The following is a 17,854-nucleotide window of genomic DNA, read 5'->3' as shown; positions in this document are numbered from 1 at the left end:
TTAACACACAAACCCGACATAGTTAGGCTGAGTTCTTCATGTGGCAAAACAGGAAGCGCTCCACTGTGTTTTTAAACTCCATACACCTTCACTTGAATATTTAGATAATTTCAGCCCTGGAATTTCCAATTTCCGCTGAACTAAAGGTAAAAGTTATCTTGAAAACTACCGCTTCATGACATCACAAAGTGGAACAGAGCATTTCGAACTCTTGTAGACAGTCAATCATTTCAGCATTAGTCAAACAAAACACAACTCCAAGTATGTTTTTAAGAAGAAACAACAACATTCTATTGACTTCAGAGAGCTAGAAAAGGTCTCATGGTTTTCATATCCCAAAAATCTCAATGGGACTGAGCCGATTTTGAATTGTCGCCCTCTTGCCCTGTCTCCATAAGGTTCCAACGCTTCAAACCACAGCTTTATTGACCTTGTGAGCACTGTGTTAGCAAGTTCAAAGTAACTTTTCAAAGCTCTTTTGATAACTCATTTCAAGCTATGAAGAAAACCTTTCTGGAGGTACAGCAAATATCCCTGAGGTTAAAAGCAGCCAGTTCACTTCTTCCCCTCGATTTAAAAAGGACCAAAGTTTGTTTTTTTGGCCTGTGCTGTGGGCTGGTGTTTCAGTGACTGTGGGTGAGGTCTAAAATGGCTCTAAATCTGAAAAGACTTCCACAGTGTTCAAAGTAAAAAGTCTGCTTCAGGCACAGACCTCAGTGCGGAACCTTTTCGGTGATGAATTCAGGCAAAAATGGCTTTTACAGAAACATAAATAAGCAATAGCAATTCAGAAGATAGACAGCGTTAAAGCTATCCATTCAGAATAATTGAAGCTGGCAATCAAAAGATGAGGCCGGGTGAAAGTCAGACTGGTGTCCTTAAATAAAAAATGAAGTGAAGAGGACGACATTAGTAGTGATGTCTTTATTGTGTAAAAGCAATGTCGTTTTGGCAAAATATGGAGAACTGAAAAATTCAAAGATACCACTTACTTCCTTATCATCATGGACATTACCTATAGCTGGGGTGTCAAACACATTTTCACCGAGGACCACATCAGCAAAATGGCCAAATGTAAAATAAATCTAACGAATTTTATAACTTGTTAACTGTTTCTGTATTTATTACTTATTCAAGTTACAAATATTGCATATGTATTTGCCTAGATGTAAAAATATGGCTGTGTAACTGTGTACCTCCTGATAAATTGAGATTTTAAGACCATCATACCTTTTAATTTACCCTGTCGAGGGCCACATAAAATGATGTGGAGGGGCGCAATTGGCCCACGGGCCTTGAGTTTGACACATGTGATCTATACCATGCATGTTTTTGAAAGAAGGAAACTAAAACATATTACCGTAATCACTACTATACTTTTAGCTTTTATTGACTGATCAAGTTTTTATTTGATTTCAGACAAAGGAAAAATGCCTACAATATACATTTCGAGACAGATTGGAATGATTGAATGTCAAACTTGAAAAAAAAAAAAAAAGTGATTAACTGCACAGCCCTAGATAAAACTACATTCTGAAAGAAAACTATGCACAGCCCAGGAATTGAACCAGCAACCATACTGATATGAGGCAAATGGCCAAACCACTTTGCCACTGCATCACCATCTAAACCTATTAAATGCTTACAATCTGTCATGCAACGCTAATGCTATTGTTGTGTATCTCACTTTAATAAATTATGAGAAACTGTAAAATACATCAAAAAATACATCAGCTCCAACCTGACCAGTACAGTGCCAAAAAACAACCATTTCACCTTCTCCAAATCTGAGGTGATCACTTTCTCCACAGCTGTCAAAATGGCACGTCTCATATTACTGAAAGCCCAACATTTAGCTTCAGTGTGGATAATGTGAGGAGGCAGTCTGTTGTCTTTTAAACCAGTAACACACCAGTCTCCGCTCATGTGTGTGAGCAGGGTGCTAACCTCTGCCTGACAGCCCATTTCCAGGAGATAGACCTGTCCACATTCATACACTTCTCTGGGAGGATGTAATCTGGATGAGGTGACAGCTAGTTAAGCCCTGCTCTATGGTTTCATTTAGACAGACAGTATGAGAGAGGGAGCAGAGTGTTAACAGTTACATAAATGAAAAGTGCATGGTATCCAAGATGGTGCTTATCCACTGAGAGATTAGTACATGGGAATACAGTACGTACAAGGGGTCACTGCATGTTCACGTGGATATATTTGAGCGACATTGTTTTGGATGTAGGAGAACGTGAAGCTTTTTCTTCACTGTACTACACTGATGACTTGTTTATGTATGGCTGTGTAGGAAAGGATGCATTCAACACTTGTACATAGACCACATCAAAACTGGGACAAAACCCGTAACTAAATTGGGACTAGGACTAAACTAATACTAGAACACCACCAAACCAAGTCTACATCTGGCCAAAACTCAAGTTAGAATCAAATCATGACAAGTGTGAACCACTCAAAGTCTGTGTGAAAAGAAAAACTACCAAAATTATGTGATTATTATGAAAAATAATCTGTTTTGGCTTAGTTTCAACTGCAAAACTTTCAAACTTTGTCCCAGAAAATACTTTGTTCCCATCCTCCTCCTAAACTACCCACTACTAAAGCAATCACTGGCAGAATTACGAAGCTCCCGAATGAATAGTTTATGCAAAAGATAACAAAAATAGTGTACAAGGACAAATATTTGAACTTTGAAATAACCATAAAAATACCGTTATATGCTGCTGAGGTTGCCATGGTTAGTCACAATCACGAACTACTGAATTATTATAACATAAAATAAAAGGGAAATATTTTACCTTTTAACAACATTTTATCGAGCATAAGCACAGAGGAATTGTCAGTGGTATTTTTCTTCTGTGAAATATGATGGAATTCTCAAGTTTTGGCATTGGCAGTGTCTTTGGCAGACATGGCATCATTATACTCATGTTGTAATCGTATGTTTTGGCGTCAGATTATGTTAGAATGTCAGTAGTTACTAGTTAGGATGTCCATGAGGAGAAGACTTGATAGCAGAGTACAGCCCATAGTTACAGTTTTAGCAGAGGGTAATTTCACCCAGAGGAGATGCCCTTATACTTGGAGCACTGTATCACACAGACAGGGCATTCATTATGAGGGGGCTAAAGACCCTCTGACACACAGTGCACCAGGCTGTAATTAACTACACATGTGATCAGGGTAAAATCAATCACAAGCTCATGCAATATACAAGAAATAGCCCACATTAAAAAATTAGGGGGTAATTAATATCAAAATACTGCTAACACATTAACTGGATATTCTGTATGTGCTAGGGTGAATATCTGCAAAGTTTAAAGCAGACGTATTCTACATAATTGACTTTTAGAGCTTTATAGTTGTTTTTTCTCAACATTTACTCGCACAAAGTTGTATTTAGAGTGATTTGTGCATGTTTGAGCAATCTTTAATCGCTTATTTTCAAGACGCCATATTGCCGCTCAGTCCCCGTTTTCACCTGCTCTCTACTTGGTTTTCCAATTTTATTTTCTTAATCCTTGATACACGTACGATTCGGCAGCATCACATAGTCATTTTGGTACAAATGTAAAAAAATCCACTGGGGTGCGAGCGTGATGTGCAACTATCCATTGGAGGTGCCAACTCTTTGTTGTGATGACGTTTACGGTGACGCCAGCTCCAACTGGGCACTGCAGTTTTCTAAAGCGGAAGTGAGTGGACTTGTTTCTTTTATTAAGTCATTTTACATGAATAGCATGATTTAAAATGTGCAAATGACTATATAGTGATCTAAAGGGGTCATAGATTATAGCTATATAACAGACCCAAGCACAAAAGGTCTTCTTTAAATCAAAGTATGTTTTACGACGACTATAGGCAGAATACGTTTTTAAAGGTAAGCAAAAGTCAGATGGAAAAAACATGAGACATGAATAGAAGTGAAAAGCTGAATACTTTTGTGGGCTTACCTCTATACAATCAAATATCAAATACATCAAGAAAGTTATCCATCTAACCTTTCTATTAAGTTGTAGGCCTGCACAATTTTGGGAAGAGATCAAATCCAAATCAAATTGACATATTTCAGACAAGTACTGCGATTAGATTTGCGAGGCATGTCTAAAAAGGAGGAATGTCTTCAGAGTGCACATTGTAAACAACTCCAGGTTCAAATATGAACTGATAAACTAATCCAAGAATCCCGTGAATTTCAGAACATATTAGTAGAGATCTAAACTACAGACATTCCTTTTTGCCAAGTCAAATTGTGATTTCGATTTGATTGTGATATATTGTGCAGCCCTATGAAGTAGTTTAAATGCATCTGAGACCAAGCCCGTGTGGCGAGATAAAATGAAAAACGCTCTCTCAGGATGTAGGCTTGTGCATATCGTTAGAACTAGCACTACGGTTAGGAAATAAGATGAACTATGAATACTATGTTATACTATGTTACTGTAGACACTGCTTTAACATAAATACTCTCCAACTTCTGATAATTGTCAATGTATTCTGATTCTCAAACTCAAACTTCACAGCTGGTCATATTAAAAGTGCAGGTCATTCCCTGGCATTACACTGCGTTGGATGTGCCAGCCCAGGACTTGGCAGGAGACCTCTCAAACGCTGATGGAGACTGACCTTTGCTTCAAGCCTGCGACCTTTAGGAAGCTCCTGACTGCACATAATTCATTGATGATGCCCCACATGAGATGCACAGAGCCCCAGCGTTTCAGAGCCTGGCAGACAGCGTGGCATACGGGCAAGGCTTTTGGAGAGCAGCTGGGATGGATGGAAATGTCAGCATCAGGCTAACTGTGACAGGTAGGCTAATTCTCCGATCACGCGCTACTTCTCAGAGCGGCACATTTCCATATTCATCGGGGTTTGTACCTCGGGCTGACAGGTGAATGTGATCCGGCGAGAGAAAGAGAGGGAGGGGGAGAGGGAGGGGGATGAAGAGCGGAGAACGGCAAAGGTCTGGGCCATCTGTCAGTGCAATGAATGTTTCAGATGAGATAAACAAAAGGTGCATTTGAATAAAAGAAAAGGTGTTTGCAGAAAACAACACTCACTCCAAGGATGTGTCAGAGTTTACTTCTGCAAGACTTTGAAAATAAAAATGAAACTAGGTGTAAGTGTAAGGTATTATACAAGTAAACTTTCACAGTTAAGAAGACAACCAGTTTGAGATTTAACACGAAGAATCGCCTCCCAGTACATTAATACATACTAATATACGGCTTGAGACCTGATACTAATTTTGATACCACTTTTTGAAATTACTTTTTAGACAATAGGCTGTAGTTTTTGCCTCAAACTGATAGTAATAATAATAATAGCGCATCAATCTTATATAGCCCTTTTCCCAAACGCTCAAAGTCACTTCACAATTTGGTATATTACGCATTCACTCCATACTATAACTGACGGAAGCGAGGCTACCAATCTACACCATGGGCCCCTTTGACCACCACCAACACTCACTCACACGGCACTTTAATACTAGGCAATGTCGGGAAGTGTTTTTCCAATGGACACGACAGTTTTTGCCACTGGATCCCCACAGTGGTACCTGATTTTACCAGCAGTCTCGCATCTAAATCCAGCCTTGTTTAGCATCTGAGACTTGACAAGATCAGGCTTTGACAAGGGGATCTTATACTACTGCTGATAAAACTCAAAAGACCATTAAACTGTTTAGGAAAAGTCCAATTTTGTCCCCTTACTGTGTTTACTTATAGTCCCATGCTTGTTTGTTTGAATGAGTATATACTTTCACTACTAGTTTAGCATCAATTAGTATCCGATTCTTGACATTTTTGACAACCATACTCCATAATCAATACTATTTCTGCCACTAGCAACTCCACTACAGCAGCAGAACCCTCAGCCACTTCAGCTTATTCCCTCTTCTTCGCCACAAACATTGTTTTGGTACCAGGGAATGCAAAATCTATGAAACCCTCTTTCTAAATTCTATGCCTGCTTCAAATGCCCAATGTTTACCTGTTAAATAAATGATCCTTTACTGAATTGTAACTGTCAATAAAGTTGTCTCAAACAGAATGTGTGCTTAGAATATCTTGTGTTGCGTAAATACAATATAAAAGAACTGGCAGTTTCTTTGTACATAGCGATCAACAATAGGATTTTACAAAGTCACTTCTGCTGGATTTATGGTCCTATTTATTGTCCATTCTTATATTTTCTTGCCTTTTTACCAAAATGGAGGAGCAATCTTTGTGTTTGACAGATCCCTATTCATCTCACTTTGCCCCTAAGCCCCTAATATTTTATCTGGCACCCGCTGAAAGGAGCTGCACAGATACAGAGCTCAGGCAGGTAAAACCCTCGTTCAGGTATTCAGGCTGTGTCTCTGTGCCGTTTGGTGTACAAGGGGGAGAGTCGAGGTGCTTCGTGGGGGGTAGGGGTGGGGAGGAGTGGGTACTCCGGTGTGTCCCGCCAACAGCTATCCCCACATAGGACCCCCTTCTTCCTCTCTTTCTTTCTTTCTTTCTTTCTCTGCTCTTCCTCAGACCGTCCATGTGGTCTTTGTGTCTCGTTTTCACACTGGAAATTTACCTCCGGGCCAAAAACACAATCAATAAAAAGCGTTTTCCTCCATCTCCGGCTCTTTATCTTTTTTTTTTTTTTTTTTTGAAGCTCCTACCTGCGGGCTTCATCCCACCTTTTCTCTCTTCTTCCACAAAAATCCCTCTATTCTCAGATGTACATCTTTAAGCCTTTGGGCCCCAAGCCAAGAAGCGGCAACAGCCTTTTTCTTTGTCTTGACATCCTCCCTGACCCGAGCCTGTTCCATTCTCTTCTCAGTAATTTTCAACATTAATTATTCAGCCCCTCAGCATATGAATCTAAATCCATTATGACTTCCCATGATTCTCAACGCTTCAATTAAGAGATTGGGGAGGAAATTCTACAGAAAGATGGCAGATTTTCAGATTAAAAGATGTGCGAACCTTACATTAGCTTAAAATATTTATGCCTCTGTGCTATCCGAAGTACAGACCCATACGTTTATGTAATCACCTAATGGAGACTCCATTGTGCTCCTGTCATTTCACAGACAAAAGCATTTTTCTGGGTAAAATGGTCTGGAGAAGAGCTTCTTGAAGATTACACGGCTCACATGTCCCACGGGGCAAGCAGTGCATTTATGCTGCAAATTCAGTTTGAGCCTGACCTGAGTGCTTTGTTTTGGATGTGTTTGTGGGAGCAGTGTGATGTGGGGGAGAAGCTACAGAGGTGCAAGGAGTGAGGGGTAGTGTATGTTTAGAACAATATGACAAGATTTGTTATAGGCCCGACTGTGGTAGTGACAATATCAACTGTCCAGAGGTGTGAGGACAGGAAAACTACCAAATACTTTCAGTTTGTATTCAAAGAAGAATAACAAAAGAAAAAGAAAATCTGTCAGCTGGACAACATTTTTGTTTTTCGTTTGTTGTGGATCAGACCAGGACGACTGAGGGATTACACAGATATTCGAAGAAGAAATTTTTACATATTGCCTAGTTGGTTGTTTGTATTGCATAGAACAGTAAAGCTGACTGTTCACTATGCACAGAACCTCCACACACGTAGTAGACAATCTTACATTAGGTATTTGAAAAGTAGTTGGCACTTCTCATTGAAATTCTATCCCACTGTGCATATACTTCAGAAAAAAGCTCGAGCTTATGACAGAAAATGTGACATATTTATAGATTTGTTGTGGGAAGGAATGCCAATACTGGTCTATTTTATTTATATGTTACTTAAAGAAAGAAAACTGGCACAAACAAACAAACTTAGCATGTATCATCCTCATACACATGCAAGTGACTCACAGCATCAAGAGACGCACAAACAATAACACAATACGCGATAACACCTACTTTTAAACGTCCACCTGTGTCCTTGTTTCAAATTTTCATCTTTTCTAGCACACAAACGTTTTAGAAGACCTCTGCACAGCATCTTGCATAAGGTTCCCATAAAGTTTATAACGACCCAAAACAACCTCACACAAAATTATCCACGAAATATTACATTTTATACTATGCCATAAAATGTGCCAGATGAGACAGGTGTTTATCAAGTCGAAGTCAACACATCACCCTGTCTGAGTAAGAGCATCCAGGACTCACCAGGAATATCCTCTCCAGCTGGTCCTGGATGTCCTTCATCCCAGGAAAGGCAGCCACTCCTTGGATCATCTCAATGAAAATGCAGCCAACACCCCTGGAAGACAGAGGAATGATTACTTACACAACCTGGTAAATGTTAGGATTATTTTGGTCAATTATAAACTATATAAACTCAACTTGTAAGATGGGAGATTTCGATACATAACATAAAATTGTCAAAATTTGTGTGAATGGAGGGGATTTAACAAAGCCTAGGTTGTGACTGTATTAAAAAAATGCAACATTACTCACAAAATATGCTTATGTATTCTTATTTATTTTTGCTTTAACAGAAAGTGTATTACTGACGAGTGCAAAAAAAGACAATTCGCTGTCAATGTAGGTCAAAGTAAACCCAAGAATAGCACATTTATTAACATTAAAATAGCAGTCTAAACACAGGAAACCACTGGATCCTCATTTCCTTTAAAGCCATTACACTGTATAGTCCCTGTAAGAGGCTGTTAGCGTGACATATTAGCAGTGAGCAGACAGATATAGTTCAGACCCTGTGTTAGCGTTTGTGTGTAAACTGTGTCAGAGCTCATTTGTCAAACAGCCTATTCTTCAGTGACAACCGCGTTTCTGCCCCACTGCTCACCGAGAAACAGCAGCCATTCAAGGACAAATTACCACAAAGTCATTCCTCCAAAAAGCTCTCAATTTCTTATTTTATTCCACTATTTCAACACAGTAAAAGAAGAGAAAATCCCTCATCTGTCTTGACACAGCAGTAGCCTCAGTATGGTTGGGCGAGCGTGCAGAGGGCTTCTTTAGCTGAGCGGTGCATATTGGTCTAGACAGAGGTCACATTCAAAGCAGCGCTAGCATGCGGGGGGTGACCTCTCCGTCTGTTTGTAGAGACTTGAGATTCTCAGTCTTTTGCAGCTGGTGAGAAAGTGATGGGTGCAGCAAAGCCAAAAGTTCTGCAGTGAAATGTTTGGAATATGAGTGGGAAAAGAAATACGGATCTTTTTGACTGAGAAAGAGTTTGTAAAACAGTAAACATGGAATGACACTCAACTCTGATGATTACAAACTGAATACTGACTTGAAACCATCTTGATTAAGAATTATGTATTATTATTGTTATCGTTATTATCATTGTTATCGTTGTCGTTATCGTTGTCGTTGTTGTATTATTAATTAATTAATTAATTTTATGTATTTATTTTTGATGGACTATTTTTTATGCCTTGTGGACCCTGGGAGTGCACTTTTCAAAGTTACTAAGCAGTGTGACCACAAATGAATGAATACCAAAGGAATTTATTTTATCACCAGATTGCAACATCTTCAATCACAGGTGGAACAGGTGAATTGCCAACTGACACAATACCAGGATTGGGGATTGAACCTCTGACGTTTTTGTTACTGGCAAACTCCATTATGAACTACTGCCTCTCTAATTAACCTCTGTCTTAATTTTCCCTAACAAGCCTTTCTTCCAGCTCTTAATTAAACCATAGCTTAGTGTCCTGTAGTGTCTGCCCTGGAAATGCAAATATGTTTAAACTCCCAGTGTGTGTCCACGGTGCCCACCTGAATCACTGCTGTTATTGTAATTAGAAAGTGTGAAGTCGCTTTAACGTGATCTACACTAAACCAACCAGGCTCCGGACCAGCTGCGCGCTCCTTATAGAGGTGAGTACACAGCGAATTAGCCAGCGTAAATACACTTGTGTTTGCATTCGCACCGTAATAGACCCTCACCACAGCAGAGCACCGCAGTGTAAAACATATGGGAGCTGTCCGGAGCTGTGCGGTGGGCTGTGGCTGACAGGTAAATAATGAGAGAGCAGTAAAAATGTGTTGTTAGCAAGTACAGTGGACAAATCCTAAAAAAACACACAAAAAAAACCAACACTAGCACGTTCAGTTGGGAATGACGAATGGCCTAATTGTATTGTAACGTAATACTAGACTAATTAGGTATATCAGGTAACAAGTATTGACCGACTATACCATACTTATTGTGATATTGCGGGAGCCTAAATAGACCCAAAGTGTAAGTATGTTGTATATAAAGCAGTTTTTAAGACACCCAGAGAAAGGATGCACTGTTGACTTGTTGCTGCTTAACGAGAAGTGCCAACAACAACGCAAGTGCAACTAGCAATAACAATTTAAAGTGGCTGGGGCAGAATAAGGTCTAAGTTGTATTGAAATGGAGCAAAGGATTGTGATTTATGTAGTTCTCTTTGTCTTTTTAGCCACATATTTGCATCAAAACAGTAAATAACAGACTTTTTGAAACTGGAATGTCAAAGTAACATTTATTGTTATATCCAGAGCTGGCATAATAACAATTAAGTTTATTTATTTACTTATTTATTTATTTATTTACTTATTTATGCATTTATTTACTTATTTATTTATTTATGTATGTATTTATTTATTTACTTATTTATGTGTTTATTTATGTACTTATGTATGTATTTATTTATTTATGTGTGTGTTTGTTTGTTTATTTATTTATATATTTATTTTTGTAGTCTCATTTATGTACATGTGCAAATCTCTTTCCAGATTCAGATAACACATGCTACACACATACACATATATTGACTCCCTTCTCAGCACCACCCAGTTGTTTAAATGTCTCTTTATCTTCATCCGTCTAGACACAACCTTCGCTGCCAGATTCACATACATCTTTACTGTCCATAAGGCTCCGAGGCAGTTTGACCAGAGTCTGCTCCTATTGACGAATGTGTGGATGAATTGTATGTGTGATGAATGGCATGTCCAGAGGGCTTCTGTGTCTCTTGCTCTCTATGTAAGAGTCAGATATAGGATTGTACACAGAGGAGGACAGCATTTGCAAGCAGTGGAGGTTTATATTGATGTTTATGTGCGATAAGACCAGCAGAATATGTAACTTGTGAACAGATCTATAAGGAAAATCAATTATTGTATTAAGTTTTATTAATACACATTTTATTTCAATGCCAATGTTGGGTCATTGTTCTTTGTTGTGTACCACTTGTTAGTAGTTCAGTTCATAGACAATTGTCCACAACTCCAAATGCTGTACTATTATAAGGACACTGTCAGAGTGTTATTGGGTAAGACATATTACCCACTCATTGGTATAAACAGGTTCCCTTCACAGTCACTGCAGTGTGAAAATTATTATTATATTTAATGGAGTTACTAGAAAAAATGAGTTGTTGATTTGTAAGTAATATTTTCAGTTAATTCAGTGACTATCATGCCTGTACAAATGGACACGCTCATTCTGCTTGGAGCTGGATGATATAATAGTCATTTCCTATTTACATAGTGACAAATGCACTAATTAGCAGACTTGATTAGCTTACCAATTAGCATCCTCAATGAGTCTGTTAGAATCAATTCCATAAAGCTAACAAGAGCTAATACACATTATGCTAATAGTAATTCATTTAGCATGTCACAATTAGCATGGAGCTGTCTGGAAATATCCACTGGTGTCTTGTTATGAACAAAAAAATCGTGCCACAGATAGTGTTGTGGAAATGTGAAGACATCATCATTTTGCACTTAATGAAAATCGTACACTGGCAATTTCAGAAGAAAAATAAGATATGGTAGCATTATGGTAGCTTTTGAATAGACTTTTTGACATTTTAGTGCAGCGACAGGTGCCTGTGCTTTACCCTAATGAGGCCTAATGAGGACAGCTGTCAGGGCCTTGTTAGTCACACCTGTGCACTGACTTTGAAATGCCATTCTACTATCTTAATTTAAATACAGCTGACAAATTTAACATTTTGGAACATAGAAATACACAGTTTTAGTTGAATCAGAATGGTAAACATCCAGATACTTTTGCCAATTGCTTAAAATATATTTTTTAAAGGGACAGGATGCAAGATGATGATTTTATTTTATTTTTTATAAGCATGACCTAACTGTGCCCCCAGATATGAGATGGATATGTACTGATAACTATTGATCATGTCCAAAAATATTGGACATGATGGCTAAGTTGGTGTTTCGGTTCTCAAGACAATTATCCATTCAGAAAACAGAATGAGTCTCACATGAGGGTCTCATTTGGGTTGCCAGTTTCATTGGTGAAATCCAGTTGGTTTGAACCCAAACGGACTCTCTCTGATCTGAATTGTCAATACATAACCCCCAGCACTTGCAGCCAATCCTTAAACAGTGCTAGTGCAGTCTCTGAAGCTCAAAGAGAGAATTATAGTTTCCAGTTTCTGGAGTTGTAATACATTTTGCTAAAATCATGAATCTAAAACTATTTACTGTAAATAGTGGTGTGCACAGAATCCTCCTCAATATGTAGGCTACAGTTCCAAAAACATATTTTTGAACTGGTAGAAAATGATTCCACTGTCTCCTGCAACTCACTGTTGGCCCGATCAATTTGAAAGCAGCAATATCAAAACACAGTATATATGCATTGTATGCTCCTGTTTTGATAGTACAGTCCTTTCAGAAGACATGTCTCCAAGCCTCAGTGATGGCGCACCTATCTCCGGATGACAGACCTATCAGTGCGACACCTGTCCACGAGACGCTGCATGATCTGGTTCATGGCAGAGTGGACTTGTGATTGGCAGGTGTTTAGAGCAGCGCCAGCAGCGGAAAAAAGGTAAAAATAGAGGGATTTTGTGTCTTCCATCTCTGTCCAACACAGCAGAGATGTGTGACTAGAATGTGTAACTCATCTCATGTCACCAACATAAGTATAATATACATTAAAAGTGTATTCAAATACATAGTGAATTGACATTTACATTAGAAAACTGTTGCTCCTGCAAGGTCATCATTTTGGTCTTTAAATGTTTGTATTGACCTGGCATTTTTATTTCACTATTGTGTCCGTAATTCAAGATATCAACATTGATAAGAGACAAATCAGTATTTTTTTTCTTTGGAGTTAACATTTGTTTACATTATCGATTAAAATCAGTATGGCAGCTCATTGTGTTTTTTTCACATAAGTTGGGCCATTTTTGAATAGGTAAGATCCTGTTTAAGGCTTTGTTCCTGCATTGGGAGTAAACTGGGACTAAACCCTGAAATAAATCTGGATCGGAAAGGACTGAACCAGGGCTAGAACAGGACCAAACCCAAACCGAGACAGAAACTTTGTCCTGATTAATACCTGACTTTGGTCTAGTCCTGGTTTAGCTGCTTTTATTATTTTTCTTCCTTCTTTTACTTATCATTTTATACATAATCAATATCGAGACAAGTATTTCTGTAAATTTACCTGCAGCTTCCATTCAGAGGTACAAAATACAAAAATAGATCCTTTCTGTGTCTCCCATCCACAACTAACCCCCTCCCCATCCTCACGGAGACAGCGGCCTGTAACCTATGTGCTGGTTTGATGGATGCTACATGGGACAGGAGACCACCTCCACCAAACCCTTTCGTCCCGCATGAGCTGCTCCGTCACGGACAACTGCCTCGTAAAGTGACCAGGGGCTGGGTGTCACTGGGGGGAGGCTTACGGGGGACCACAACTGCCCCCCTCCCCACCTACCTCCCTCCACCATAGATCTAGCTGAAAATACCCTTGGAGCAGACCCAGTATCCCGCTGCTCTGCTGGGATGCTAGCCTGTCTGCTCTTTAATTGGAAGATAGATAACACAGCTGGGGCACTCTGGATGTCCCTCTACGGCCGCTGGTCCAGTCGGAATAGGTCACTAGTGCCACTGACAGAGTGGTATTTAAATAGTGATCTAAACGGACCCATTTGAGAGTAATTAGCATTTACGGTATTTAAATGCCATTAGTGATATTCAGGTTAAGTTGCTTTATGAGCACAGTTACTAGTGAATGAGAAGGACTCTGAAAATTATGGACTACCATTATTATTACTGCTACTGTTAATCCTACTGCTATTGCTACTGCTACTACTATTGCTACCGCTACTCCTACTGCTATTGCTACTGCTATTGCTATTGCTACTTCTACTGCTACTACTAGTACTACAACTAAGGGGCTAGTAAGAGTAGTGTTTGTAGCAGTAGTAAAATTGGTAGTGGTAGTATTGGTTGTAGCATATTTAGGAGTACTGGTAGTGATAGTAGTAGTAGAAGCAGTGGTATCAGCAGTAGTAGTACCAGTAGCAATAGTAGTAATAGTAGTAGCAGTAGTAGTAGTAGCAGTAGCAGTAGTAGAAGCAGTAGAAGCAGCAGTAGTAGTAGTAGCAGTAGTAGAGCAGTAGCAGTAGTAGTAGTAGTGGTAGTAGTAGTAGCAGTAGAAGCAGTAGTAGCAGTAGTGTAGTAGTAGTAGTAGTAGTAGTAGCAGTACTAGCAGTAGTAGCAGTAGAAATAGTAGCAGTATTAGTGGATCCAATAGCAATAATTTTACATGGTAACAAAAACATTATTTTCGTGGGGCAGTATTATGTTTGCTTCCTCTGTAAAGGGTTGACATTGCAGTCAATATATTTTGCATATTTAGTACTGCACAAAATCAATAAAGAAAATATTGATGGCATACCTGTGTAGCCTAATGTAATGACATTTCTATTGAATTAGGCCCATTGCAGAAATTGTCTGCTGTGGAACATATATCTATTCCACTATATTTGTTCAGTGTTAAATTGAATGCATTCAGATTTTCCTATTGCCCACCTGTCTTCATTAAACACAGAAGGATTGTGAGATAACACAAGCCAAAATCGGATGAAATGCTATGATTGGTATAAGAAACAATTTACAGGCTGCTGCGAGAGCGAGCCCGGCAGGTGAGGAGAGACTCTCCGATAACTTTTAATTGCTTTTTGTCAACTCCAAAATGTACTTTCTGCACAGGGCCCCTCAGGAGAAAATTATGCTATATTTTAGCATGACAATAGCTGGATATAGATGTAAGACAAACACAGAATATGGGTGGGCTGTGGGGTGACGAGGGTCGGAAGTTCCAGTTTGTAATATACCCATAGAATTGAATAGCACTGCAACTGCACTCAGGGGTGATGTAATACTGTAACAGAAAGTAAATATTTTATCCTTGTTGTGTATTTTAAAACTATTGTTTCAACCCTGTAGGGCCTATAATGTAGCAAGAACTCTGATTTATCTTAGTTAAAGGTTATGTCACGTTTTTGATGTGAGATTTGTCACCTGCTTGTTTCCATGGAGAGTTATCACTTAGCCTCCAATGTTCCACAATATGGCATTAAACTTTCCATTAGAGGTGTTTATATTGTACAACAATACCTTCAAAAACACGTTTTTCTCACAGTGAGCAGGGTCGCACCTTCTCGTCTCCATGGAGATAAATAAGTTAAATCCCATATTATTGCAAAATAATAACATCTCCATGGAGACAAGCAGTGTGGACAGTTATAAAGCCCCCATATAAATTCAGATTTTTAAGACATATTCTTCATTTTATTGACCAATCTTATTTAATTTCTACCGCAACAAGAATGTATTGTGTCGCACTGAGAAAGATATTGCAGAAACAAGGCAGCATATAGATGTAAGCCTGGCACCAACTGAATAAGAATGAAATGTGAGGTCATAAGGGTGATGTGGGTCAGAGGGGTGGGTGCATACCACATGTCCAGGCAGGTGGAGTAGTCGGTAGAGCCCAGAAGGACATCAGGGGGCCGGTACCACAGGGTCACCACCTCATTGGAATATGTGTGGCTGGGGACTGACTTAGCCCGGGCTAGGCCTGCGGAGGAGACACCAAAACACTGTTTTAGAATTACATTATCATTCAATGACCTTCAATACAGATACACAATACAGACTAGGGCGATGTTAGGGAAAATGATGAGAATATTTTTGTTAGTTTGTTTATTATTAATTATAAAACATGTACACAGAAACAAAATTTATAATAGGACTGCACAGTTTTGGGAAAAAAGAGCAAATTTTCTGACTAGTACTGAAATTGTTATTAGATTTGTGATATATGTTTTAAAAAATAAAAATCTGATTATTTTCACAGTGCACATTGTAGACGACTCCAGGGGAAATAACATTTGAACGAAGAACAATATGAACTGATAAACTGACACAAGAATCCCATGAATTTCAGAACATATTCGTAGAGGTCTAAACAAAAAGTGCCTCTTTGCAGATGGCATAACTGCTAATTAAAATAGTGATAGCACTAATATTTTGATGTTTGTAGTTTTTTTTGCATATATTTGCAGTACTGATCGGACAGAGTATAGGTGGTCCAAAAAAAGAAATGATATCATAAATAATTCTCAGTCAATATGTAGGCAGTCACTAATGTAAACTAAACGTGTAGACATGGCCAAACAACACATCAACAGCATTATTAATGGGTTTCAGAAAGTCAACTTTGGGAAAATACCAATATGTAAGCTCTATTCTTTATGCATTGAATTTGACTGTAATGTATGTAATTAAAAACAGTGCACAGTATTCAAAAAAAGTATTTGTATTATTGTGCCATGACATTGACTGTACTGGGACGGCTGCTGTCACTCTGGAGTAGAATCATCTTAAAGGTCACACACATGGTTATAACTTTTAGAATCTGTCAACATCAGCATTTCTAAAAGTCTTTGAAGGCATCTTGCTGCATTATTATAACACATCAGTTTGTGACAACAGCATAACTTATACCACGACCTTGCAAAGTTATTATTTCCTACAAATTCTATGGGATGTCTCATGGGATAGATTTTGTATGTAGCCATTTATCTTATCCATGTTGCTTTCAATTCCAAAATCATATAACAGTATATTTTAAATGCTAGTGTGTCCTTTACTGACAGTGAAGGTGCCCCTATATCTGCATAATATACAAAAATAAAACTGTACATGGTTACATATTTAATAATAATAAACTGAAATGAACAAGGAAAAATAAATAAATAAATAAATAGAGTAACTTAATATCTTAATCTTATTTTATCATATTAATCTTGGTACTAATGGGACACAACCAAGTCACATTATTACCGTTTTAAAACTTAATGTGCTAGAGCTTTACTGTTCGGACCATATTAAGTAGTGCTATCACTATTCTTCCCTTTCTTCTTAATAATCCCATTGAACAGTGAGGGCGTGGACTGGAGAACTCGCTGAAGCCCTCACATTATAATAGTCCCCACTCCTCAGTCATGGGGCCCGTCTTCTGAGCTCCTTATGTACACTGAAGCGAGACAAGGCCCGAGATTGGCTTTTCAAATGGAAATGATGATTGAAGACCTCAGAGGTTTTTAGAGAGGAGCGTGTGACATGAATATGAGCCAGGTGCACCCAAGAGACCAAAATACTGTATGAGCTTTATAAAGACAAAATTGCATATTATGGGTTATTTTCATGTTGGACAATGGGTGATCTCTGATGGTATTACAGCAGGCATTCTGGTACAGTATTTGCTATGTGGTTCAGTGGTGGTTATTCTAGCCTATGGGTGTAAAATAGTAAAAGTCACAGGTGTACTTGGTTCAGAGTTCTAGGTATAATATGGTTATGATAATGGACAGCTGCAATAGTCCTTTGTTTAGAATTGAATCTCATAGTAGTTGTAAAGTACCCGACATCACTTTAGTGGCTCCGTCTCAATATAATGAAAGAAACTTTAGAATATTTCCAGGCAGTTCCCAACGAGAAGAACCTGGATGTAGCCTTTACCTCTACATAGCCCCGGACATGTTAAATATCAGGCTGATAATAGCAGACTGCAGATGTAGGAGCTTTAAATGAGC

The 17,854-nt window shown here is 38.6% G+C and overlaps 1 protein-coding gene across 2 annotated transcripts in view; it reads right to left on the bottom strand.

The window, feature by feature from the left end:
* Positions 1-17,854, bottom strand: part of cdk14 (cyclin-dependent kinase 14) — a 210,338-nt gene that overhangs the window by 71,448 nt on the left and 121,036 nt on the right. For both annotated transcript variants that reach the window (XM_033980456.2, XM_033980457.2), the window contains 2 exons: positions 15,714-15,834; positions 8,145-8,238 (listed from right to left, as the gene is read on the bottom strand). In XM_033980456.2, coding sequence (XP_033836347.1) covers positions 8,145-8,238; positions 15,714-15,834 — 215 coding nt within the window. The remainder of the gene's footprint in view (positions 1-8,144; positions 8,239-15,713; positions 15,835-17,854) is intronic.

This window comes from Periophthalmus magnuspinnatus, chromosome 16 (genome assembly GCF_009829125.3).
Source record: "Periophthalmus magnuspinnatus isolate fPerMag1 chromosome 16, fPerMag1.2.pri, whole genome shotgun sequence".
In the NCBI taxonomy this organism is placed as follows: domain Eukaryota; kingdom Metazoa; phylum Chordata; class Actinopteri; order Gobiiformes; family Gobiidae; genus Periophthalmus; species Periophthalmus magnuspinnatus.
Note: the sequence above shows the minus strand (reverse complement) of the source record. Positions and strands in the feature narration are given on the sequence as shown.